Source organism: Tachysurus fulvidraco, chromosome 9 (genome assembly GCF_022655615.1).
Source record: "Tachysurus fulvidraco isolate hzauxx_2018 chromosome 9, HZAU_PFXX_2.0, whole genome shotgun sequence".
Taxonomy (NCBI): domain Eukaryota; kingdom Metazoa; phylum Chordata; class Actinopteri; order Siluriformes; family Bagridae; genus Tachysurus; species Tachysurus fulvidraco.
In genome coordinates this window covers 12744002-12770702 of record NC_062526.1, presented here as the reverse complement: position 1 = coordinate 12770702, position 26701 = coordinate 12744002, and the positions used below count along the sequence as shown (strand labels likewise).

Below are 26701 nucleotides of genomic sequence, written 5' to 3'. Positions count from 1 at the left end.
GTCTTTTTGAGATCATATTTTAACCCCATAAATAACCCAGGTTCTGTTTATTTCCCATGAATTTTATTAGTATTACAACCCACTTATCATGTCAGCACTTATCCTGTGAGCGCACTACAGCCGTTTCTCTCTAGTAGTCCCTCACATTGGTGCGTATTGCTTATGTCACTGCAGTCTCTCCCAGGCCCTTGTACAGTGTTGTTTAATATTCAATTACACTTCAGTAAATTGTTTCAGTCTCACTTTCTACGTTTATACAAGATACTGAACGTACTGTGATGGTGACGGTGCATACACTCATGCAATTATAGTGCCTAGATAGTCTTTTCCTCTTACACTCCGAATTGTTTACTGTCCTGACTATTGATTATTTACATCCTCTAACGCAAGACTTTTGTGGTTTTAATGAGAAGTGGGAAGAATTCATGTCACAATGTGTCTTACAGTGTATAATTTCAGTAGAGCCCTCAGGTTCTCATGTATTCTTTTTTTCCAGGAGGCAGAAGCCTTGAGTTTATTAAAACATGCTACAGAGTCTATCCAGTTGTTTGGTACTGAGTGTTTGTCTAATGGAAAATAGCTGGAAGAGGAGATCAAAAAGCATGTCTGGCTTATACCGGTTGAGATCGGCAGGCATTTCTGCTTTGACCAGGAGAATATTTAGCATTTTACCAGGAGAATATTTTGCATTTCCAGGTTTGGATAGTGCAATTGGAATAAAAGTCAATTCACCACTGCATGCAGGCCTTAAGGGGAGAAACTGTATTAAGATTATATTACTGGAAAATTGAGGTGGAAACTGTCACCAGTTCTCTTACTGTCACTCCTTCATTTTATGGCGAGGATGAAGCATCAGATATTACACCACAGGAAAGCTGGCAACCCCTGCTGTGGTCCAGGTGGACTGCGCTTCTGGCAATGCAAGGACCGAGGGTCTCATGAATAAATATATTCACGATCACATTAGAAACCAAAGAAGAAAGTGAACTTTATAAGAGAATGTATATCCGGTTATGCAAAAACTTTCGAGCGGTGTGGATGCATACATTCCTGCTAGAACTTGCTTGCCAGAAAGTGTGTACTGGTGTAATGACCAGATTTTGGGGCACTTATTTAATTTATTTGTTTCAAATATGTCAGTTTTAGACTAAAAACATCTAATCTCGCTAATGCACAAATATATCCGACTACTCTTTATGTCAAGACGGCATGATTTATTTAATCTGATTAATTACAGACAGACTGGATAATGGTTGATTTTTTTTTTGTTGTTGTTGTTAACGGCACAGCAATCAACAATGCTGAAGGAGCGATAATACCATCCGGATCCATCCCAAAGACGATTATTTCACAATAACAGCTTGTCCTAAAATGCTTTATTTCTCTAAAGCCACAGCAATTCATCTGACAGTAACACTTTTTATTAATTAAAGAGTCTCACATCATACATTTTCTCCATTTTGTAGTTACAGTTAATCTTGTGAAACATTCAAGGAACAAATTAGCTCCTGTTACCACTTATTTTATAGAAGCTATAAACTGTCATTCCCTCATCAGCCTCTCTTCTTTTCTTTCTCTTGAAGTTAATTAAAAATGCAGCTTGTCATGTTGCTGAAAAACTGCAAGGTTTCTCTTATTTGGAAAACTCAAAAGAAACAGCTTTACCGCTACATCGCATTTCTAAAAATAAATGTATATTTATAGAAAATATAAAACCTTATCAGCATTTACACACATTTTAACACTGCATACTTAGAGTATTCAACCTTACAAGACTGTTTATTGTGTTGCTATGGAAATAATTAATCAACACTTTCTAAGAGAAGTAAATATCCCCCACTTTGCTGTTGATCATTTTTTCCTTGGTTAACAGCACACTGAATCATGTTTGTTTGTTTTTTCTACTTTATTTCCAGCTCATCCAAATGATGCAGTGCTGTGTGTTTTAGAGTGGACTACATCAGCCTTAACTCAAATATTCACATGACAAATAATTCAACCTCAACCGCTTGTAGAAAAGGTCGACTTAAGGCTCAGGGCCCTAAATTCAGGCCTTTTGACCTCAGCAACAACAGAAACAGCAAAACAACAGCGTTGCCCAAAGGGCACAAGCCGAACTCACAGCGTTCAAAGAGTGTGTGTGTGTGTGCGTGTGTGTGTGCGTGTGTGTGTGTGTGTGTGTGTGTGTGTGTGTGTGTGTGTGTGTGTGTGTGTGTGTGTGTGTACGTGTACGTTCTCTCTGTTTTCCATGCCACTAGAGCCGTGTTTCTGTGCTAAAGGGGCAGGATAGGAAGAAGCAGAACCAGCTTTGATATGGAAGCCGCCAGATTCCCCTGGTGCCACTGTTAACATCTGCATCTGTGTGGATCTTTGCCTCCGACATGCTGAGCAGGCTTTGTTGTCCTGTCAGTCAGAGTCAGCGGAGAATTCTGCCGTTGATCCGACTGGATGATAAACTTGTCAGCGTTCTTTCTTTTTTTCTTCCTTCCTTTGTTATGTGATGTTTGGCTAGAACATGAACACTAGTAGTTATACTCCTAACATAAATGTATCCCTCCTACTCAGATCAGTCTTCTCTCCTGGACTGAACACTTCCTGTTTTTTTTCCCCTCAGTCTGTCTGGAAGTGGCTCACTTAAGGCAAACAACCACCTCAGCCTGAGATTTGTCTTCATTATTTTACACGTCGTAGTGGTTTATATCTGGGTGTAAACATTTTCAAGTGATCTCACTCAACCTAAATGTGAGGTTAATGCTATCTAACATTCTAGACAACTAATTACAGCTACAGTTGATTTGTTTTTTAACTATATATAAGGTAATCAATATTTGACACAAAATTGATTGCTGATCTTCATACACGTATAAAAATCAAAATATATTTTTAAAAAGAAAAAAAGTTTCATCTAATTTAATATGCTTACATTTTTATCCTAAAAACATAAATGTAGTCTTTGGATGATGTTACAATTAAATCCTTTATTTCGTCATTTTAGTGGTACATCATGTAGTTTATTTAAAACTGTTTTTATGCTATTTTCAGAATAAAATAATTAAGCTTTGCAAGAGGTAGAATAAATATAAAGATAAAACATATGTATCAGAATAATAACTATAATAGACACACACACATACATACAAAGCCATTATGTAAGTAAGCGGAGCTTACTCAAAAATGTTTTTCAAAAATGACCTTGTTTCAGATAAAAAAATGCATGCAGAAAAGTAGTGGACTGTTGCTACAGTTTAACAGAAGACATGTTATAGTCATAATGTGTCCAATAAAATTCGCTTAACTACAATAGATTTAGCAGGAGACCTATTCAAAAACTACCTGTAGTATCTTGTATTAATAACCATATTCTTGAAATGTATTCCTGTTCCATTCAGTATCCATGTCCACTGGTGCTATTGCTCACACACTGTAAAACACAGACGAGTGGAGCTACACACGTAGTAAAACATCAGTGTGGTATTTACTAAACCCCACTTAAGAATCCCACTTAACCAATTGACTGGAATGAACTGTTTTATAAATTGCCGATTCTTATCATGCAAACATTTGTCTCAGTGCTTCTTGATCCCAGGATCATCTCATTTCCAGAGTTGGGTGTGCAGCGGTGTTAATGCTGAAGCCGAATTCCCAAGTTCCCTGTGTTTGTATAGTGTTTCCCAGTATTTCTCCAGTGGCTCTGGTTTATCAGTATACTGCTCACTATGACACTGCTGTGTGACTGATCCAGCCACCGAGAGCGAATGGGTATCAGAGGACGAAAGGAAATAAAATCACTGGCTAAATTATTGCATGATTGCCTATTTCCCAAAAGACAGGGCATCATTTGGTGAAAGACATTTAATAATTACATTTAGTACCCGTGTCAGACGCATGCAATTCACCACACTAATGGGCCAGCTAGGTACAGCAAGGCCCCATGGGTCTGAGCAGAACATGGTGTAGCCAGACAACACAATGTTGGTGTGTGTGTGTGTGTGTGTGTGTGTGTGTGTGTGTGTGTGTGTGTGTTTGTATAGGTGTTTCTGTGATAGTGAATGAAAGGAGAGCACAGCGGTGTGAGTGTGTGGAGATGAAGTGGCAGTAAGTGCAACCCAAAGGGGAAAAGCACTTCAGCGCCAGTTTAATACACCAGGCCGGGGATTTGGCAGTCAGCCACACAGCAATTGTTTACCTTTTTGCTCACTGACTGCATCTGTTCTGTTTTGTAAACGGTACTAAACTATCCGGCCGTAAACACTGGAATCAATAACAACTGTTTGGGGATTTCCTTCCCTCCCCATGTTGTTCTCTTTTCCCCCCTTTGCACTCTCCCTCTTTTCTTGTGCTATTTTTAATGCCATAAATCTCCCACACTCCCTTTCTCTTTCTCTTTCTCTTTCACTCTCTCAATGTGACACACACACACACACACACACACACACACACACACACACACACACACACACACACACACACACACACACACACACACACACATGGTATGTAAAGAAACAGAAAATAAAATAAAAAAAGTACATTCATTAAAATAAAAAGATGGTATGTTGTGTTTTATAAATGTTTATAGATATATAAAATTTAACGTTAGATTAGCATAGAATAACTTTTCTGAATATGGTTGCCAGCTGTTCAGTACTCAGCACAGTTTCTGCTCAGTACTGAGAGATGAGTTCTATGCTGTGTTCTATAATGTAATATTTAATAATATGGCTCTAGATAAACAGTGTCTCTGTTTCCTCTCTTTGTTTTTTTAGGTCTGTAGGTGTTATTGGGTGATCGGTGTTGAGTTGTTGCTAATCTAGACATTTAGAGAAGTCAAGTTGCCGTCCAAGTTGTTATAGTGATCGATGGTCCTCATATTTTCTGTTGTATTGATGTATCAGCATGGTTGTTAAATCAATAGTTACAGCCAGATTTGAATCAGTGTTAATATTTTGTGGAATTTGGATTTGATTGCGTAGAAGGCTCTGCTTATTGTCTGGCCGAGTTAAAGCTTCAGCACTCAGGGTTGTGTGGAGTTTAGGGTATGATTTTATGTACAAATGATGTGATTAGTCTTTTACTCTTTTCTAGACGACCATGACACTTATTGTTTACTTACTTGTACCATACTTGTACCATTTACGACAACAGTCCTCTGGATGAACCGGTTCTAGTGTAATGGTGTAATGGGGACAGCAGAACTAAATCATCTGTGTAAAGCAGGAACTTCACCACTGTGTTGTTAACCAGTCACCATAATTACACACTGGATTACTGTTTTGTACAAAAGTATTTTAAACAACACGTGCAATAACAGAAATTTTAAAAACGTGCAGTAATACTTGTGTGCAATATGTCTGGTAGCGTAACTACTTACCTATACTCTCTTTTTTCTTCTTTTATACATTGTGTTGTGTATATACTGTATACTATATTATGTCTTTATATATATACACATATATATATATATATATATATATATATACACACACCTTGAGGTACGAGTTTAATTAGTTCCGTGACCTTACTCGTATTTAAATGAATTGAAATCCCATTAATCCGTTCCAGCTCGCAAAATTCCACTTTTCTTGTTTGTGTTTTGAATATGAAAAATGTACAGTACCTGTGTTTATAAATGACAAATATTGTATAAAAACATACAGTAATAAAAGAGAATGTTAAAAAAATAAACTGTTTTTACTTTACGGAAGATGTGGACGGAGGTTGAGGGAGGAGTAAACAGGCGGAGGAGTTAGGAGGAATTACACTTTCACTTTTGTTCACTTACTCGCTACTGTACACTCTTAATGCTACTTTACACTTAAATGGAACTTAACTAAACTTCACTAAAATGAACGAACTTAACTGAAAGTCTCTTAACTTAGCTGAACTTAATTGCTACAATTTCTGTTTTCTTTACATTAATTTTGCTTAATTTTCTTCATTGCTTTTCTCTTCACTTGTTTTTGCCTTTTTTGTCACTCTTTCCTCACTAACATCTGCCGGTCGTTTTAATAAAAACCTGTCCGGTCGGCATATCAGATGCGGTTCAAATTTTTTAACGGATCTAACGCTCAAAACGGATCCGAAAATTACGGATCCGCAGATGGTCGTTAGAGTTAGACTTCATCAGACTACTTGAACATCTCTTATTTTTAATATTTTTATTTTGACAAGTACTTTCCTTAGTAGCTCATGGAATCAAAATGCAATTTTTACAGCATATCTTTTCTACCTCGCACTAATCCATCTCCTCCTGGCACTTATATCACTGCTTTCTTTATACTTTATCTTAGAGCCTTGCCCTTTTATTGACCCCTGGCATGGTACTGGCTTGTCTTCCCTTTGCTGACCGTAAATGACACGACTGGCTGCTTTCGGCACGGTGGCCACCTCCTCTCCATCACCATGTTGTAATAACCCCCATTACGCCGCCAGTGCCTGGGCCATCCTTTCCCACACAGGCTACTTAGAGTTAGCAATGAGAGTGCTAGTTTAATAAGCCATTAATGGATGAGCCAATAAATAGCAAGGCTATGGCTGTGTGAGAACAAGACAAGCCAGCATGACAGCAGGCTATTAAACATGAAGGTGAGATGCCAGGGCTAAGTGTGAGTTAGTGTCGACAAGGCAGATGACCTGAGCTCAAGGGTAGGGCTGGTGGAGCTCGAGCCAAACACATACATTATAAAGATACAGGAATGAACACGGCTGAAAGGATTCAGGTTTCATAAAAGGATTCGTATATGCCAAAAGAATAGAGAGACAAAAGATTAATAAATAGGAGTGTTATTCTCTGTCATATTACTGATGAAGCGGTAGTTCATCTAATCAACATTTTGTAAAGCCTTTTCTGTTTAAACATTGTCTCCAAAATATTGCCAAAACAAATTTAATCCTGTGGTTATATATTTTTTCCCCCTGAAATTATTAGTACCATTCTTAATTCATTATTAATACGTTTGTATTTTCCCCCTGTAGATAAGCAGCATTAACACTGTATACATAACACTACATAACCCTGTGTAATTTGCCTAGTATTCATGTCCTAAAATCACCTCATATTATTATAATTAGTGTAATTTCACTCAAAAGTATGACAAAGCAATTATGTTCGTTAATACAGTCTGTAGAAAATCGTGTAGAATCACTGTAGAAAGTCATGCTTTAACCCCTGGTAAGAACAACTTTATGTAGCCACAGTATGTATCCGCTCTGGATAATGTCTCTGGTGATGTTGTATAATGTGTTTGTGGCCTCAAAAAAATGAAGAAAGCCTTTGGCCAACATATTATCTAATAGCCTTGAAAAAAATAAAACGTTAGAATCCAGCTAGCATCTTCATTTTCTGTGTGTTTTGCTAGCATTAGTTATATAACAGATTTTTTTATACTACATTATGCTGCACTGCAATTTTCTGATTCTGGAACTATTGTCTAGCATCCTTTCAAGCTAATTTATATGCTTAATGAAAAAATTTCCTACCAAGAGCCGGCCCACATCCTCGATTTGTGTGTGCAGTGCAGGTAGTCGGTGTCAAAACATTGAGGAGTGCGTTACATTTAAACAAGTAAATTTATAAAAGTAATTTTTTTCTCCTTTTTAATTTCTTTATCTGGATAAGAGAAAAGATGAAATAAATAAAAAACGTCGGTGACCTTTAAATCAACTGTTGAATGACCCTGCTTTAAAAAAAATACTGTGATTTAGATAAAAAAATATCCTTGCTCCAGATACTGTATCCTTGATACACAATGCACATGGGCTAGCAATGATCCACTGCTAATACAGTATGTAGGGAAACATAAACTCCAGGACTAAATAAATCAGGTGTAAATAAGACCGATTCTGTAGGAAAACCACAGATCTGTGAACCTAAATAGAAGACTGTATTGTTGAGTAAGGCTCTTAAACCTCATCTGCTTAGCTCTGTACTTGACCTGTATACTGGATAAAGCATCAGTTTCAGATAAATAAATATTAATACAACTATACAGCTTTAGCAGTGCAGTTATCAGAGTAGAGAATTTAAATGGTGTCCAAGCCGTTAGTGTTACCATTTATGACTGCATTCAGTGTGTTAGTCAGACCACGGCACTGCACATACTGCTTTATTAAGTGCTTTACAGAGATGCTGAGCATTGTTTAGATGAAATGCGTCATTAGATGGAAACTGCATTCACCCGCTGTAGCTCGTTGCCTTTACGTCTTGATGAATTCACTCGGGGACATGTAGTAAGTGAAGCAGCTGGATAAACCTTCACATATTCAATGTATAATGCAATATGTGTGCCAATGTGTATGATAATGGAGCAGACAGAGCTCCGCTGTTGTTATTGTTGAGGTTCATTTTGTAGCTCATGGTACTGGTGGGCTAGAGAAGCCCGCCATGCATTCATGCAACCTTTTTCCATACACTGCTCCACGGCTTCTTCTGGTCCCTTTGGAACCCATTAATAAAGCACTGGAGAGCTGAGATGATTACACACACACACACACACACAGACACACACACACACACACACCACACACACAAATGCATACACAGAGACACATATAATAACAAACGAGGTGCCCACTAGACAGCTGCTGGGTTCAACTTCTGCAGCAGAATAATCACCCAGACTGACATGCAAAAGAGACAGAGAGGGGTAAAAACACAAATAAAGATATTTATAGCTCCCTTATCTCTTATCCCAGCATGCCTGATTAAACCAAAGGGAACAAGGGAATAAGTATGTTGTCATATTGTCAGATTTGGTCTAACAATGTGACAAAATGACATTAGAATCCAGAGGCAATCATGTTTCAGTTATTGGGTCTGCTTCCCTACCCCCATCCCCTCTCAATCCTCACCACACTTCATCATCCTCAAGTTTTTCACTTCTTTTAATGCCTCCCTTATCCACTTTAACTTCTGTTAATGCCCGACTTTATCCCCAACGCCTTTTCTGTTAGCACAGCTCATTTAAAAGCACATACAAAAAAGTGAGTTTGCCTGAGCTTTGGAGGAAACAGCTTGGCTGTCCTCGCCAGTCCCATTCTTCTGCTTTAATGCGGAACATCCCCCGGGTCATGGCATGGGCAGCCTCAGGGATGCAAAAGCAATATTAGAGACAGGGGTCATTTTCGGGTGAGCTGAGAAAAGTTTGTGCCATTAGAACAGGCTTTTTGAATGAGAATTATTTAAGGGAACTGGTGAAGCTGTGTGGAGCTGTGAATAACAGTGTGTTTGGGGGGTCTGTAAGGGGTAAGATTGAGTCCAAATACCAAGACTGCCAAAGTCACTGCTCAGATTAAGCAAAACCATTAATATTAACCTCTGATGCTTGGCTTGTACCATTTTTTAATTGTACGTTGCTTTGGATAAAAGTTATTTTTTTAGTTTAATTTTGAAACATTTCTTGGATGGTTGATTCCTATTGTACACTGGTGTTGTGGTCAAAAGCTGAAATATTCTTTTTTCATGAGAACAATATTTGTATGAGCTCATTTAGTGATTCAAGAATATAAGGTCCACCACTGATAAACTCTAGTGATGAGAGGATGACATATCTGGCAACACGTATCTACAGAATCACTATTGTAAACTCAAAAGCTGTCATCATTATTATTCTATTATTATTCAGGTCTAATGTTACGTGTAATGTGAAGACATTTATTGTGCCTTACATGAATGTATAGATTCTATATGTTTCTGGATCTATACAAGAGGGGTGAACAAAATTATTGGTGGGTTGGAATGGGTGGTTGGACGGTTGGAATGTTAGGTTGCTTTATTAGTTGTTTGATTGGATAGTTGCTTGAATGGATGAATAGGTGAATAGTTGGTTGGTTAGATGGTTGGTTGGTTGACAGAACGGTTGGTTGATCGCTTGGTTGGTTGGGAGTTTAGAATGTTTGTTTGTTTGGTTAATTGATTGAGACTTTCGTAGGTCATTTTTGTGTACATATAAATGTACACAAAAATGACCTACGAAAGTCTCAATCAATAATAATTGATTGAGATTGATTGAATTGATTGAGACTTTCGTAGGTCATTTTTGTGTACATATAAATGTACACAAAAATGACCTACGAAAGTCTCAATCAATTAACCAAACAAACAAACATTCTAAACTCCCAACCAACCAAGCGATCAACCAACCGTTCTGTCAACCAACCAACCATCTAACCAACCAACTATTCACCTATTCATCCATTCAAGCAACTATCCAATCAAACAACTAATAAAGCAACCTAACATTCCAACCGTCCAACCACCCATTCCAACCCATTTCAAATGACAGTTTATATTTTATAGATGTCTGTAAAATGTGCCATGTTAAATGTGTATGTGAAATGTGCCATGTCTGTAAAATGTACCATGTGAAATGTGGAAATATTTCAGTGGCAATTCTATAATACTGTCAAAGTTTGTTAAAAAAAATTGCATTGTTCTGTAAAGACATTTTCGTGAGGTTTCAATAAAAAAACTGAAAAATATTTAGGGATGCAACATGAACTGTTTCTTAGTGACCTCTAATGTTGTGTCCAACTGCAGCTCCTCAAGGTTCTCCCCAAATGAACAAGCATTTTCCCCTGACTTCGGAGCAGCTGAGAGGCCTGGTCCAGCTGGCCTACACAATGCTGCAGCTGGAGAACCAAGTGGAAGATCTGGCAGCTGAGCTGGGCATCCTCAACTGTGCTGGAGAATCAAGTGGTGTTAAAGGTACAGTTTAGGATGTCATATTTACTCCCAGAAGTACACAAACAACACCAATGTAAGTATATCATGAACACAAATGTTTTGCTCTATAAGATTTAATGAAGGGATTAAAGATTTGAAATAACATTTGATTGATTATAAGATCACATATTTTTAATGACTGGATGAATTACTTTTACTGATCTCTGTTTGGTAAGATATTTTTAACATAGAGTTTTAGCACCACAATGCTAAACTTTCAGGTGATCTTTGAGAGCTGCGTTCATCCAAGCTTTTAGTTTAATAATGTCTGGCTTCAAGCAGTTATATGATGCTGTTTATGTCAGTGTTGCCTGAAATATTTTATCCATACAGTGCTCAGAATGTCCTCTACAATCTCTCTCTCTCTCTCTCTCTCTCTCTCTCTCTCTCTCTCTCTCTCTCTCTCTCTCTCTCTCTCTCTCTCTCTCTCTCTCTCTTCTCTCTTTCTCCTTGCTTCTCTTGCTATGAAAATTAAGAGCTTCTTTTTTTTTTGGCTTGCCATGAAAATGACTGGTGCATGTAGTAATTTCTATAAAGGTTACATTAAAAAACAAGACATGCAGAAAAGACCTCAATTTACAGAGAAGTAAACAGCCTTTAAAGGGCAGTTATCCAAATCATTAATTCAGGCAATCAAATGACTTAATTACCAGAAATTCATCAGATGAGCTTAAAGGTCAAAAAGTGACACCCCGGCTGCTTCCTTCCTCATTCGGCCCAGCGAGCCCCTCATTCTCGTTAAGCTAAATGGCCTCACCCAGGGTTTCACATTCAAAGCGTCTGATTAGAAAAATGTGGTCCTGATGCATGGACTTTTAATTTGCTGCCTACTCGCACACACACAAACTTATCCTCCTCGCCACCCGGCTGTGGTTTATCACCTATATGGCTGTAGGGTCTGGGGTTCAAATAAACTCCACCTCTCACAGTGGACTGAACACAAAGCTCAGATTCTGCAATAAATGTAGCTTTTTTTTCCTGTGGGTGACTAAAGACATTTCCGGTCTCTGGTGCATCATGAAGTGGACAACTCAAATATAAAGACCAGAGCGTCATAGACGATTGTGTATTTGTCCACCCATTGTATAACAATATTGACAATGGACAGAGAAGGTCTACACACCCCTGTCAAAGTTTCAGGGTTTTGTTATGGAATGAAAAAATGAAACCATGATAATGATATCAGAACTTTTTCCACCATCAATGTGGAAAATAAGTGAAAAACAATCAGAAAATATAAACTGGAAAATTAAAAAAAACAAAACAAACATTGTAGATGGAATTACCTGGTTGTATAAGTATGCACACCCATAAACCGATACTTTAAACACATCCATAAACTGAAACTGATCACCTTTTTATTTTATGATACCACTCATTCTTTTTGGGTAACAGTCTGTCAGCGTGGCACATCTTGCTCTTACAAATTGTAAGGGCATCTCTTGTACACATCTCTCTGCAGGTCAGCCCACAGATCCAAGAAGGGTCGCTGGCCTGGTCATTCAAAAAATCATCTTTTTTATTGATTTGAATGTATGCTTTCGGTCACTGTCATGCTGAATTGTGATATTTATTTTCAGCTTTAGCTTACTATCAGACATATGAAGTTTTTGCACTAAAACCGACTGGGATTTGTAGCTATTCATGATTCCCTCCACCTTGAGAAAATCCCCAAGTTTGGCTGAAAAAAAGCAGGCTTTAAAGCATGATGCTGCCACCACCATGGTCTTTATTTGGTGATGTGATTTTCTTTTTTGCACCAAACATATATTTTGGAATTCTGGAATGATTAAACCTTGTGAAATTTGTCTCATCAGACCATAATTTAACTTGGATTCATTTTCTTACGTCACAATAACTTGCCATTTTAACATAGGGGTGTAGAATTTATATGTTCATTGCATCCATTCTTAAATGTTAAAATATATTATAGGTAATTAGTTTCAGGTCACTCTTTATCTTTGTATTAATGACAGCTGTAAATAAACTGGAATGTATCTCTCTTCTGGCTGTGTAGGGAACCTAAAGAAAGGCAGGGCTGATGTGGAGATGTCTACACTAGCTGATAAAGTCACACCAGACCTGCTGCTACAGAACACAGAGGTACATCACACAGTCCTGCTGGAAGCTGATGAGAGATTGATTGATTGTACACTTCATAATAAAGGATCCTGTTTAGTTTAAAAAAAAATAAAAATATCAGGATAACAACCAAGACAAAATAAAAAAATGAGAAAAAATAAAGAAAAAATAAATGAATTACGGAAATGCAATGTGCATATGCTGGTTGTCATGGTTACAATATTATGCTTGAACAGTATCAAAAGTATCGGGTTAGAAATTGAATTGAGAGGAGTTCAAATAATTCACCAAATAAAATAATATACTTGAATGAAAATAAAATCCTTTAGAAACATATTTCCTTTGATCTCAACAATATTACGAAAAAGAAGAAAGAAGATGATGTTCTGCTCCACACTGACATGAACTGAGTTGTAGTTTTGTGTGGAATATGGAAGAAAGGTGTGAGTGCAGTGTGGGAATATTTGAATACAACTCTCTTACACAAAATCTGTGTGCCTGGTTTCTAATAATAAAGCACTCTGGTGTCAAAAATTAATGGGAAAAAAATCACTCTGAAAAGAGTTTGGTCATTGGTAGGATTCTAAAGTAGAAGCCTCTCATACTGAGAGTTTTTTTTTTTTAAAGTGAGACGAATGTTTAAGGTTTATTATTTTTTCCCCCAAAAGTAAGGTAACTTGAATATTTACTTGCACAGAAGAAATCCACAAGCAGGAGTGAAAGAGAAATACATTTTTTTCTTAGATTTTTTTTTTATTAAACATGAAACTGGGACATGTCAGAAATATAACTCTGTAGATCTGAGTAGTTTAATTAAAAAGATACAACTCTTTTTAGACACACAGCTAATAAGATATGATGCAGTTGAATCCTGAATTCTAAATTCTGATCTGTCAGAATGAATTTTCTATAAAAGCATGGCTTTAGGTGATAGTGTTAGCTGTTAACTTCCTTTTTTAAATGACAGTAGATATGTACAGTGGACTTACACAAGGATGTTCGATATAAAGAGATTTAACCAAAAAAAACAGAAACAAACGACAACTATGGCATAAAATGCATACAAATGTAGAGATGGTGATGTTTTTCTGAGAGAAGCTTTCATGGAAGGAGTCTCCACTGTCAGAACTTTGCATAGTTTTATATTTTGAAACAATAATAGAGAAGAAAAAGAAAAATAGAGGAGCCTGTGAGGTGATGACTCTTTATATCTGCTATAATGTAAGTGATCGCAGGAACAATATTAACTTTACTTTAAAATGGATAAAATATACATGCAATTCTTTAATAAATTGAAAAAAATAAGCAATGACTGCTGTGGTATAAAAAGAGTGAAACACTCTGGGATGTGCTTTTTTAGAATCATCAGATCACCCCCAAATTATCCAATGTTTATTCTGATTCATGATAAAAAGGCATATTACATTCTACACTGTAAGACGTCTCAAGATGGTTTAACTAAGAAAAGAAAGTTCACCTCCTTCCCTAAAAAAGTGAGTAAACTCCACGTAAAATCACATGTAGTGAAGACAATGAATTACTTTAACTTTTATTTTATTTCAGTATGTGTAACAACAATTGGAGGTTAAAGAAGAAATACAGTAAGTTAATGTGGCAGTCATGTTTTTTCAGTGTACTGTATTACTAACCTGATTGTTCTGGTGCTGTATCTGTGTGTAGGTGCTGTGTCTGGAGTTTGAGTGGAGGTCTGCATTTCATGTATTAGTTCCTCAGATGGCTCACGGTGTGAAGACGTTTCTAAAAGAAGTCTGCAGTAAACGTCTGCAGCAGGAGGAGAGGACACACAGCTCCACCTTGCCTCATCATATCCCTCTGGCCTGTATTCCTCTCAGACAGGACGCTGAACTCTGTCTAAAGACAGACATGCCCAAGAAGATCGCGGAGGCAAGTTTCTTCCGAATATGTAATTGCTGTAATCTTAATATACAGCCAAGCTCTAGAAATAAGGTGAAATAATAAAGACAGAAATGCTACACAGTGTCTTTACTGGTCCATGTTAGCTTCATTTAGAAGTCATTAGCTTTCAGTGACACTAGATCTACAGTGACATTGAGCTCCATTCATGAATCTTCTATAGTGACATCTGCTCCGTCTTAGGGGAGTGAAGTTCCACAGTTCAGTCCGTGTCCAGCTGTTTCCTGTGTTGGCCCAGGATGTCTCGCCTCATTTTATCCCTCATTGCGATTTTCCCTGTTCAGAGAGCTGCGTGCTTACATTGGTGTGAGGAATTGATGGCCTGTCTCAGCACCAGCTGTGGGCCTCTGAACTAGGCAGAGTGCATGTCGCCATCGGCCTGCTGTGAACACGTGTGTGTTTAAAGTCGTAAAAGAAACGCATTGCAGATGAAACTGGGAGATTTAACTATGCGCCATCGAGAGCCTCAAATAGGCTGAAAAGAAAATATTTGTAAAGACATACAATGAAATGCCTTCATAAAAAAATAAAACAGTACAAATGGTTGGCACAAATGCAGCAAACACATCTGGACTTTACACGTTTCTGATCAGGGCAGGATCCTCATAGAGGGCTGACTTTCCTCCATGTTGTATGTTGCACATGTGGTTCTGTGTTGAATAGATAATTTGTGAAGATGAGCTGCTCTGCATGGCAGTTTATTCACTAAAGGAAACTTTTATTACTGCTGGCTGCATCATTGTTTCAGAGTTTCTGGAAAGTCTGGAAAAGGAGGAAGGCGTTAATTTTTCTAAGCTGTAAAAGTCAGAAGGTTTTGAAAATATTGCTGTTCCGATTTGAAAAATTATATAAAAAAAGTGATTTAAAGGAGTTTTTTTTTTTGCTCAATTTTCAGCTTCAGAAAACCCAGATAACCACTTACCTCCAAAAAAAAAAAAATTATAATAATTTATGTTAGATTTTTTTAGTGGGTTTTGTTTGGAACCAATTCCATGAATACTGTGTGTGAAGTAGTGTAAGTGTTTGGAACTGTTTAGTTTTGTTTTGTTTAATAAATCTGCAGATTCATAAGATTGTCAAATCGTTGATGTGAGACAAATCAGCTGAACTAAATCAATATAACATGCTTGAAACTGAATCCAATTTAAAGCTCATCTACATCAAAACACCTAATGTGAATGTGCACATGGTTGATGTTGGAGGCAGTGCAACTGGCAGTACAGCACTGGTGATCCTCTTATTTTGTAGCAAATATTTGTATAAAACAGCTTCAGAAATGTTGATCTTGACTCGCTGAACCACAGCACAAACAAGTGTCAGAATTTGTCCACACTCAAGACCTGTACAACACATTTCCGTGTAGGTCAGTGCTTCAAAATGAGCAGCGCTCGACTCAAAGGTTACGACGTGCATTTATTTGCATCCCCTGCTGCCCTGAGACTCTGAGAACCCCAACCATTTCTGACACGCATCACAGCGGACCATAAGCAGGTGTCAGTACACTACCACAGGACCGGCTTCAGAGCATAGCCACTCCAAAGGCATTAATACAATCAATATTTTATACTTTCATATTCATACATTCGTGCCTTGCTTCAAATTCCTAGTTGTCCCGCATAATTTTTGGGATAACCATTTATCACTCTGAAATTTTGCCCGAATTATTGAGCACATCGTCATGATGCTGGCTGCACATTGCCCTTAACCTGCTGCCTCACAGTAAGGACCCAAAATTCTGCACCGTTCAAAAGTAGCTGTTAAAAAGTCTGCAACAGAGTATAGCTTTTAAATGTTTTATAGGCTTACAGAGGAATAACCTTGCAGTGTCTGTCCTGTTGGGATCCATATCTTTGATCTGTATTAGTTAAAGGTTCTCGGAGCCCGAGCGGTGGACTTGAGAAAGCCATAAATCTCACAGACACCTCCTGAGTCCTCATCACCTTTGGTTTGAGAGAGTGCCGAGCGTGCGGCTGTGTACTTCCACATACCTCTCTCGCACTCCTTCTAAGCTCTTAACGGCCAGAGCGAGCTGGTTATTGACTCGACTGTCGAACCGGCTCATTGTTTCAAGGCCTCTTTTCTCCACTGAGGCTCCAGGCTTGGCAGGGGCTCTTACAGTGCTGTGTATGTCTTTCTCGGATGGCACGAAGTGAAGAGGCTAGGGTAGGTGAGTGCTGATATTTAGTGGAGAATCATGAAGTCACTCCTTCACTCACTTATGCACTGACTGATAGTATTGGAATGTTTCCATTTAAAAAGCGTGCCATTATTGCCTGTGTTCATGAGGCCTCAGGCCATGGTGACTCCCAAAGAGTTTATATATGGTATACAGACATGTTTTACTGCTTTCAAGATGCCTGGTGCTATAACTCACTTCTATAGGTGTATAAATTTGGCTGTGAACTCACTGGTAAGGCCTGATCCAGTGTCATTCATGCTGATGTGCTCTTCATTCAGAGTGTGTATATGTGGGAGGGAACAGAGGACTGCTTGGGGTGCTTACTAAGGGTTTAGGCTGATGTCTTCATTTTGGAAAGTGGAGGAGGAGGAGGAAGAAGAGGAGGAGAAGAATAAGGAGGACTGAAAATGTTGTGTGCATGTTCCAATTTGGGGCTGCCTTTTTTCCTGATAACCCTTAGGAGTCTGTTCAAGTGATGTGCCCCCTTAGGCACACTTTTTTTCCAGCATACACACATATTCGCAATCATGCTCTCACTCAGGGCTTGCAAAGAGAAACCTTTCTTTATGACAAATGTGGAAACATGAGATAAAGTATTGCTCTTCTTTCCAAGTGCCACAGGAGAGAAGGCTGCAAGTGTTTGAATTAGGAAATAGCCTGACTTCTCTCACATCCATTTCTGCCCGATTGATTCAGTCACTTTAATCCAACAGCTGTTGAAATTTTACTTGTGTTAAAGTTCAACAGATCAAATGCAAGTATTTCTCTTCAGTGTTGAATTTGGGCTGTTGGTGTGATTGCGTTCTGTGCCTTTCTCTACTTCAGAGTGTAAAAGAGCTGTCTGAGAAAATGTCTAGAAATATGCTGTATATATTATATAACCCTAATTGTGCCTGTTGGTAGTAATTTAAGATGACTGGTACACTTTTGTTATTCATATGTTTGAAAGTGTCTTTGAGTTTGCAAAATCAGTCCCGCACTTATTGGCATCCTTTGTAATGCTGAGTAGAGATGGTTTAGTAAGTCTGTCGCTGCTCCATGTTTGTGCATTCGTCTCTTTCCTGCTGAGTTGCTTTCTCTCTTTGCATTTTCTTCTTCAAATATTCCACATCCTCTGCCAGCTCTATGACTTGGCATATAGCCTGTCTTGACTGCTTACTGCAGCCGGTGACAAACCGCAGATCTAGGTCACCGTTGTTAAAAGATTCTTTACAGCACTTTATAATTTATAAAATTTATTACACTTTTTAGAGTTTTAGTTGTTACTTTGTCTGACAGAACTGGATAAATTCAATCCAAATGCCAGTGCTGTTTTAAGTAAATGTATTGTGTATTGGAATGTTCAGTAAAAGCTCTATGCTTCCAATATATAGAAAAAAATTGTTGTACGCCTTTAAATATTGTAAGCTCACAAAAATAGTATGTCCCTGCCTGCAATTTGTTTCAACACTCCTGCTCTATCCTGTTCTCTCCTGGACCTGGGAAGAAAACATGGTTTAATTGCAATCAATTAATTCTAGAGCACAAGCATCTTTGGTTGCATCTGGTAGATTTGTCCAGGCTGACAATTTCCTGTTTATTCCTCTCGCTCAGCTCGGGTCTCTGCAGCACGTGGAGAATAGTCTGGTCCTGCCCCTGCCTTTTCTGCCCCTGGGCTCCTCTGACATGCTCTAGGCTATCGGTGGCAGCCACTTTAAACATGGCAGGGACTCAGGTAGAGTTGGATGTTGTAATGCAAAGCAAAACAGTGAATTCACTCTTTCACATGGCACCTGAAAGAGCTGGCTATGCCACAGCGCAAGGAGCTTTTTTTTGATGGCTTTTGGGGGAATCAGGCTAGTCCCAGTTCACCCATGCCCAACTCTGTGGCACATATTCTGGCCAAAGTAGTTAATCATGTGTGGGTCAGATTTGGCCACATGCCTCCTGGTAACTCCCACGTAAGGCTTTTGCGTTGTGTGTGGCATGTGCTGGTAATACATTAGCATTAAGATTTTGCTGCTAGCAATGGAGCAGACCCTGCAATTTGTAGATGTTGCTGCATCTGTAAGGGAGCTGATCGACACACCAGTCCTGGCGGTAAGATTCCTGGACGAGAATATAGACTGACTCTCTCCAGCTTGGCTTATCAGTGACACCAGGTGTGAGTGGCTTTGCCTATGAGGACCAACATCACTATTCATACCTACTGCTGAAATAATATACCATGGATAGTAAGACTCTATTCCCAGAATCACAAAACCAGCAAAAAAACAAAGAACCCCTGTATACAAGGAATTGGGAATAGACAAATGGTCCACCATACCTGCTCTATATATTATATTTCTCCTGAACTGTCTGCTCAGCCACTGGCAGGAATCTGCCTTTCGTATAGTGTTTACTTATGGAACTCTACATATCTCTGTTTATTAATCAGGATAATTCTCTCCATTTTTGTCTTTGTTTTTGTATTTCGGACATTTTTATTCATTCGTATTTTGTCTGTCCTCCCACAGTTCTGTGCAGATGTGATGGAAGAACTGGATTCTCTCCTCCCTTTGGCTGTGGTGTGTAAAGAAGATGCTCTGCTCCCTGTGAGCTCCTGCTACATAGAAGTGTCTGGCCGGGTGAGCTCAGATCTCCTGACCAGACTGGAAGAAAGGGCAAGGGAGGTTCCTCATTCATCGCCCCTCGAGAACCTTCCTACCATACTGGCTTCCAGCACCTACATCTACCACAGACTGGCTTACTACGAGAGCCAGCTAGGAGACACCAACCGCACGTAAGTGGCTGCTTTAAAGGTGGTTACACATGCTGAATACAACAATTTCTTTCTCTAGAATTCTAAAAGTGTAAAAATTTAATATATATATATAATATAATAATATAATATAGATAATATAATATAATATAATATAGATAATAATATTTCTTTTGTGAATGAATTCGAGTGATTAAGACAAAATGAACAGAAAAGTGATTTGAAATTGGCATTCCTCATATTACAGCTTAGAGAATCCAGAAACTGTCTAGAAAATATAGAGTATTTATTTCACATTTGGAACATTGAATTTATTAATTTCTATATTAAGGTAAGTAATAAATATGTGGATTGTATGAATTATCAATCAATTATATAACGTGATATTTTAATTTAGTTCATTAAGTAAATCAAGTAAATTTGATTTGACTGATTTATTGATCAAATACATATAATATATTTTATTATATAATTTGTTAATTTAATTGATTTATTAATTAACTTTATATCGCAGTCAAAGAGTATTGTGTGTTTAACTACACGGTTTGGGCAGCAGCTCTGACTATAACACTGCCTTCATTCAAAGACAGCATCCTTTCTATAGCAACGGCTCATTCACACGGAGGGTATTTAATATAATCGAAGCCATAATAAATTCATTTAGAGCCTTGTTTTTCATAGAAGAAGGTATCATCATAGATGTGGTGAAGTTTATAACTATAGCTTTTGTTGATTGTTCGTTTTGAGTGCATACCTTTTATGAAAGTGTAGTCTCCAGATTTCACCAATTTTAACCCAATGACCTTTTGTTAATCCTTCAAAGATCTTATATGGTGATTTAAATCAGCTGTGGCCTGCTGATAAAATTATCTGCTTATTACTACAATAAATAACATATATATTTCTTACCTGAAATATAAACTAGGAAAAACGGACAGATGGGCAATCAACAAGACATTTTATTGATTAGTTAGAGGATTTAGCTAGATTTTAACCTTTTCACCTTCATCTGCTGCATGTTTCAAAATGCACATTTGCACTCAACATTAAATCCTTTTCAATTCTGTGGACAATAAAAACAGCAAAAAAAAAAAAAACATAAATAAAGCACATTAAAACAGAACGTTCTGTCTGGAAAATTGAAGTTTAACTTTTGCATAATGTACATAAAACAAGAGACATTTTTGATGGGGAGCTTCTCAATTTATAGTTTGTCCACTGGGTTTTTCCCAGCCAGGGAGATTGTCAGGCCATTGCCAGAAATACTAAAATGCCGTAATTGGATTGTAAAGAATCAGAGCGGGACCTGCGTGAGCCTGCGAGTCCTGACAGAACTATTTATCTGCAAAGGATGTGTGTTTGTTCGAAAACAGATGTTAGCTTGCAAAGAGCCAAAGAGAGGGAGGGAGAGAGAGAAAGAGAGAAATTAAATACAGAAACGGAGTAGAAGAGAGTGATTGATTCAGACAGCACACGTGGCCTTATGATTTGAGAGTGAGTAAGAGACATGGTGGGAAAGAGGGAAGGAGAGGAAGTAAAGAGGTGGCGAATGATTGGCAGGTAATAATCGGGGCCATTTGCTGATATTAATCACTTAATGGCCCTTTGACCCATGAAATGCATGCCTTCTTAAATCTGGCCCTTGTGGCTTTGATGTGTCTGACTGCAGGCCTCTGACTCTGCTGCCCGTCCAGAGGAGTCAGGAAGTGACGGAGGCCATTCATGAGCATCTGACCAGCTACTGTGTCCATGTGTGTGCCACCAGCATACTGCAGGATGCCGAAAGTCACTACTGGGCGGACGACAAGTACTTTTACGAGGTACAGATGACACAAACTCTTCTGGTTCAATTTAAAATGAGTTCATTTTAATTACAGTGTAATTAAAAAGAATAGCATTTTATATCATTTTAATTATAATAACAAAAATAGACAGACAGACAGATTTTTATATTAATATTTTATGTTAGATATTGCAGTTATGTGCATTCAGCACAATTTTTTGTTGAACTTAACAATGGTGCCATTGCACACACAAAATATTAAAGTTGCTTTGACTGTTTCAGCATTTTTTTATTTTTTTATTTGTACAAGTACTGCAAGGTCTACTGGTTTAAATTTGGGTGAGATCTTGTTTTTCTTTTTTTTGTTGTTTTCCAAAAGGAAATCCCCCTTTTGGTCCTGTAATTTAAAAGCAGAAAGTATTTACATTATGGCCCAATGTCCAGATATAAATGAGCCACCATCACATATGTTTGTAGTATTTTTTGTACACACGTATAAAGCATCTATAGAAGGATGTAATGTTGTCCTATTTGCATAGTTTGTAAGAGCGCAATTTTCCAACACTTCCGTACCTTCTAGAATAATTGATGGTATTGTTTGTTGTGACCTCCTACTAGCAGCGGCAATCTGTAACTAACGGTAAAATTACAGCAGACCATCTGTACAGGAGCAGTCAGTTACGGTGGTCCTAAAACGTATGCCTCCATTAGGGCTTAACCAGACATTGAGCACACACACAACCTTTGAGGGTTGTAGGGCAGACAGGCCTGCTGTGTGCAGGTGTGAGACTGACTGCCCGTGTCTGGGCCCCTGTTGACCCTGAGCCCTGTTCCCTTCTCTCGCCATCTCTCTTTCCTTCTGTCCCTCCATGAATCCACTTCCTCCCATGCCAGGGGGTCAGAGCTCCCTTAGAGTGCTTGTCCGGTGCACTCGTGTGCTCCGGCTTTCAGAGGCTGCTTTTGCTTGGCTCGGCTGTAGTGGAGCTCATCCCAGTCCTCATTAGAAGATGTTGAACATGGCTGTTACTAATCTGTGTTTGGTCACACTGCAAACCGGCAGTGCTGTTTCCTCCTTGCCTGAAAGTAATTAGACTCAAAGGAAATCACTTTTTTTAAAATTCCCAGACCCTCTCTTATTCTCTCGGAATGCCCATAACTCTTTTCTCATCACACAGTACTCTGCTATCAACCTTGACCTAACCCTTTGCATGAGCCGTTTGTGTTTCTGTCATTTTAGCTGTGTGTGTGTTTGTGTTGGGTCATGTTCTGAGGAGTTCTGATGCTTTCTCCAGATCAGGCCTTCGATATGCCCTGTGTCTCAGTGGGAATGAATGGGCCAGGTGTGGAGTGCAGGTGGTCTGAGCGTGAGCCTCAGAGATACTGGCCTCTTGTTTTTGCATATATTTTTTCTGTCTTCCTTTCCCCTGTTCTCTTCTTTCTCACTCATCCCCTTCAAGTCTTTGCTCAGTCTTCCATGCTTCCTGTAGTTTTAATCTCTAAATTCAGATTGTTTTTCATTGCCTTTTTTTATTTCCTCCCCTTTCTCCTCCTCCCTTTCGGAATAGGGTGAAAGGTGTTCCTTCTCTATCCAGATGTGGCACTATTTCCTCTCAGCTTTGCGCAATGACCTGTGGTGCACCGTTTCTCCGCTATTGGCCCAGCAGACCCTGGCGCAGGTGCTGGCACAGACTCTCGAGCTCCTGCTTCAGCGATACTCCAGAGCTCAGCCCTCCTACAAAAGACACTCTCAGATCAGGTACCAGACAGCAAGTCATCCTTAACTGTCCTTAAAATCACCTGGCAAACTCATCACACATGGTTATGACCTTCCACAGACATAGTCGAGATCTTTTGATCTTTTTTTACCATCTGGTTTTATGTCTCCAGGCTTGTCAGGGATAGTAGATAGACCAGATATAACAAATGGTTCTTATTGCTGATGGTTCTGTTGTTTAAGATAAATAGTGAAGGAACAGTCCAACATTTTTTAACATAATTTCTTATCGATGCCATTTGTTGTCTATAGGCGATTAATAAAGATATTAAATTCAACATTTTTAAAATAAAAAAATTAAAACAGAAAATGTTCTTTTTTAAGGGCAGATGTTTATGAGCAATCAATAAATGTTTTATTCAAATATGTATATTTTTGACAGTCAGAAATGAATGGACCAGAGCTGGGACTGATTTAGGACTGATTTGTGTTTCTGTGTTAAGAACATAATTATGTAGGTTTAATCATGCTTGGCTACTTCAGGACCTTAAAGAAAGCATAAAACAGTGCCACATGTCTGACTCAATCCTATACCTTAAGACCATAACTGTTAGATCATGTTATATTAAGTTGTACAGTTACTTTACTGTTGTGCATATTTTAAATGTTAAGCCACCAGCTGCCTTTTCATTAAAGGGTGACAGTTCTCATCCATATGAATCACATATGCACTACAAATACAGGGCATGGTTTTGTTGAGAAGAATCTGGCTTTGAGTTTCTGGAAATGTTCTATAGTTGTGATTGCACATGTAACCAAGCTTGATGGTAATCCAATGCATAGGCCATCACCTGAAAACCACACACTCAGCTACAGTCTAACTGGGGGCAGTCATCCGCACCGCCTCGGCCAGCTCACCATATCTCAGCGCCTTACGAAACACTAGGCTATCTGTCCAGCAGGAACTACAGGCTTAGCAGGCAGTGTTGCATGTTTTAGTGATTGCGCAGGGCTCCGGATTTGTTCAAACAGGCTCCCTTTGTTAGCACGCTAACCCTAGCGCCTGGCTGTGGGCCCTGCTCGGTCATGCTCCATGGGGTCTGGGCCTTATCGAGGGGGGGCTCGCGCGCTGCATTAGCACATAGTTAAAGTGGTTAAAGACTCGGCCAGAGCACGCTCTCCTTCTCCAGCCGGCAGTCGATGAGAAAGTGCAGAGCACAGAGAGGCCGTGGGGAGGAACAAGGGAAGGAGAGTAAGAGTAGAGAGGAAGGTGAGGATGGATGGAAGGTTTGTTTCACGTTTCCCCTGATGCGCATCGCTGCAAGGACACGCAGCTATGAGCTGCTGAGTACAGGCTGAGCTTCGAGTCTTTCACACAGATGGTCCTCTGAAACTCATCTTGTTCTCTCTCTTTCTTTCACTTTCCATCTGCGGCAGTGAGGGATGTGTACAGAGTGCATTGTAAAGCAGGAGAAGTTTGATATGGTGATGAAAAGTAAGGTTTGATGAAGGGATCTTAGTGGGTGTCTTGCCTGACCTTCTCTGAGCCTGAGGTTGTGCTGAGATATGAAATGTAGATTAACACCTAAATCATTTATAGCGAGTCAGAAATATATCAGTTCTTTGGGAAAAACAGACACATGCAATGTAATTTATTTTAATTATTTAGTGAGAATTATTAATGTGGCTTGGATGCTCGGATGTATCATAAAATCTTTACAATGTGTTGATTTCTTTAGATTAACTGCAAAAACACATCTTTTAAAATCAGAAATTATACCAAAGTCAAGTTTCAACTTTCAAGAGGGATTTAAGAATCTATATACGAAGAGATAACTTGTGCTACAGTTGTACACTCCTACCCAGACCCAGTGCAAAATCAAGGTAACACTTATGTAGTACATAAAGTATCTAAAGTAAACTAGTGATCCAGTACTCTAAATTATTTATGCAGATTAGCAGGTTGAAAATAGTGATAAAGTGAAAACATTGTTGTCCAAAAGTGTCACAGTGGGAAGTATAAACAGTCAGGGCCTGATATCAGCTAGGTACTATCCAAGTGATAGATGATAAAGTGTAGTGCATAATAGAGTGGGTCTGGGTCAGAGTCTGATGGTCTGCAACATGAAGCTATCTGCCATCCTGCTGATGCAGGATTTGGTGCCCTGTAGCCTCCTACCTCAAAGCCCTTGAAAGCCTTGCTCCCTCCAATCTACTAGCACTGCTCGACTGGTCCCATCATCTCTCAGGGTAAGAGGTAAGTATCCAGCCAGACTCATTTCTGTTCTGGCACCGAGGTGGTGGAATGAACTTCCCCTAGATGTCCAGACAGCTGAGACACTGGCTATTTTCAAATGATGGGTGAAGGCATACCTCCTCCTGAAACACTTAAACTAGCACTTATTTTCCCTGTTTGTTTTATGTAGATATTAAAAAAAATCTGAACAGAGTTTTAGGTTGATGATATCCTAAGTCTGTAACCTAATGAACTAGTGTGAATTGATAGAGATAAATAGAGATGGAGATATATCCATAAATGTAAATGTTGTGAGATGTCACGTGACCGATGCATTTACATTCTCACTTTACTTGCCAATGTGATACAGTACATCTCAAACCATATAAAAACATTCTATGTGATATGATATAGTGGCCTGCTACTTGCGGGATTATTTTGCATTTCGGGATACACACACTCAACTCAACACTAACTCATCATCTCATGCCTCAGAATGGACATCACAGCCATCCTCCTGTGTGTGGAGCAGCTGCTGTGGTCTGTGTATAGCAGTGTGGAGGAACTTGTCAGTCCTGAGCTGCCTTCAGATACCGCCAGAAGCTGGGTGTCCATCATCCACAGCCTGTGTAATCAGCTCCTCAATGTGCTCATCATCCTCACCTCTCCTTTACCGGAGCTCTATAGGTACCTAATATAATTACGTACAGTTATACTATGCTAGAATGATTACTGTATGATACGAGGCTTTATTCACTGCTGTAGAAATGTAGATAAAAAATGATCAAATTGATTGTGTTTATTTGTGTTATCTAGAGCTATTCAGAATGGTTTTAGTGCCGAATCTTCCACCACTCCAGCCGATGCACACACTGACCGTGCTCCATTTTGGCTCAATATCTTCAACCCTACACTCTTCCCACTGGATCTGCTCAGGTATTACATACCATGAAATTAAAGAAAAAAAATTTAATATCTTAATTCACAGTAGCACTGTTCATTTTTAAGTCTGAAATCACAGTATCGTCAAGGCTCAGTCTTATCTGTATTTTAATCCGTGTATAAAGCTTGCATTCTTGAACAGATTTCCAGAAGTGATATAAAAAAAAGTGTTCCGCCGGCTGAGCTGTGAATGATCCTCTAGAGTATTTGTAGAATCAGTCAAAGCAGTGTGCTGGTGATGGGCTGTACTGCTTCAGGATATCAGCAAGATGTGCAGGGAGTTATGATTTAAACCGTTAAGCATGTAGCAGATCTTTGTATTTTATGCAAAAATAAGTAGGCAGCCGACAGTAAGAGCAATTTTGTG

At 38.8% G+C, this 26701-nt stretch overlaps 1 protein-coding gene across 6 annotated transcripts in view; it reads left to right on the top strand.

Moving 5' to 3' along the window:
• kiaa0825 (KIAA0825 ortholog) overlaps positions 1-26701 on the top strand; it is a 115490-nt gene that overhangs the window by 15530 nt on the left and 73259 nt on the right. For all 6 annotated transcript variants that reach the window (XM_027145593.2, XM_047818050.1, XM_027145592.2 and 3 more), the window contains exons 5-12: positions 10538-10705; positions 12741-12826; positions 14486-14710; positions 19415-19680; positions 21329-21479; positions 23008-23198; positions 25888-26079; positions 26209-26328. In XM_027145593.2, coding sequence (XP_027001394.2) covers positions 10538-10705; positions 12741-12826; positions 14486-14710; positions 19415-19680; positions 21329-21479; positions 23008-23198; positions 25888-26079; positions 26209-26328 — 1399 coding nt within the window. The remainder of the gene's footprint in view (positions 1-10537; positions 10706-12740; positions 12827-14485; positions 14711-19414; positions 19681-21328; positions 21480-23007; positions 23199-25887; positions 26080-26208; positions 26329-26701) is intronic.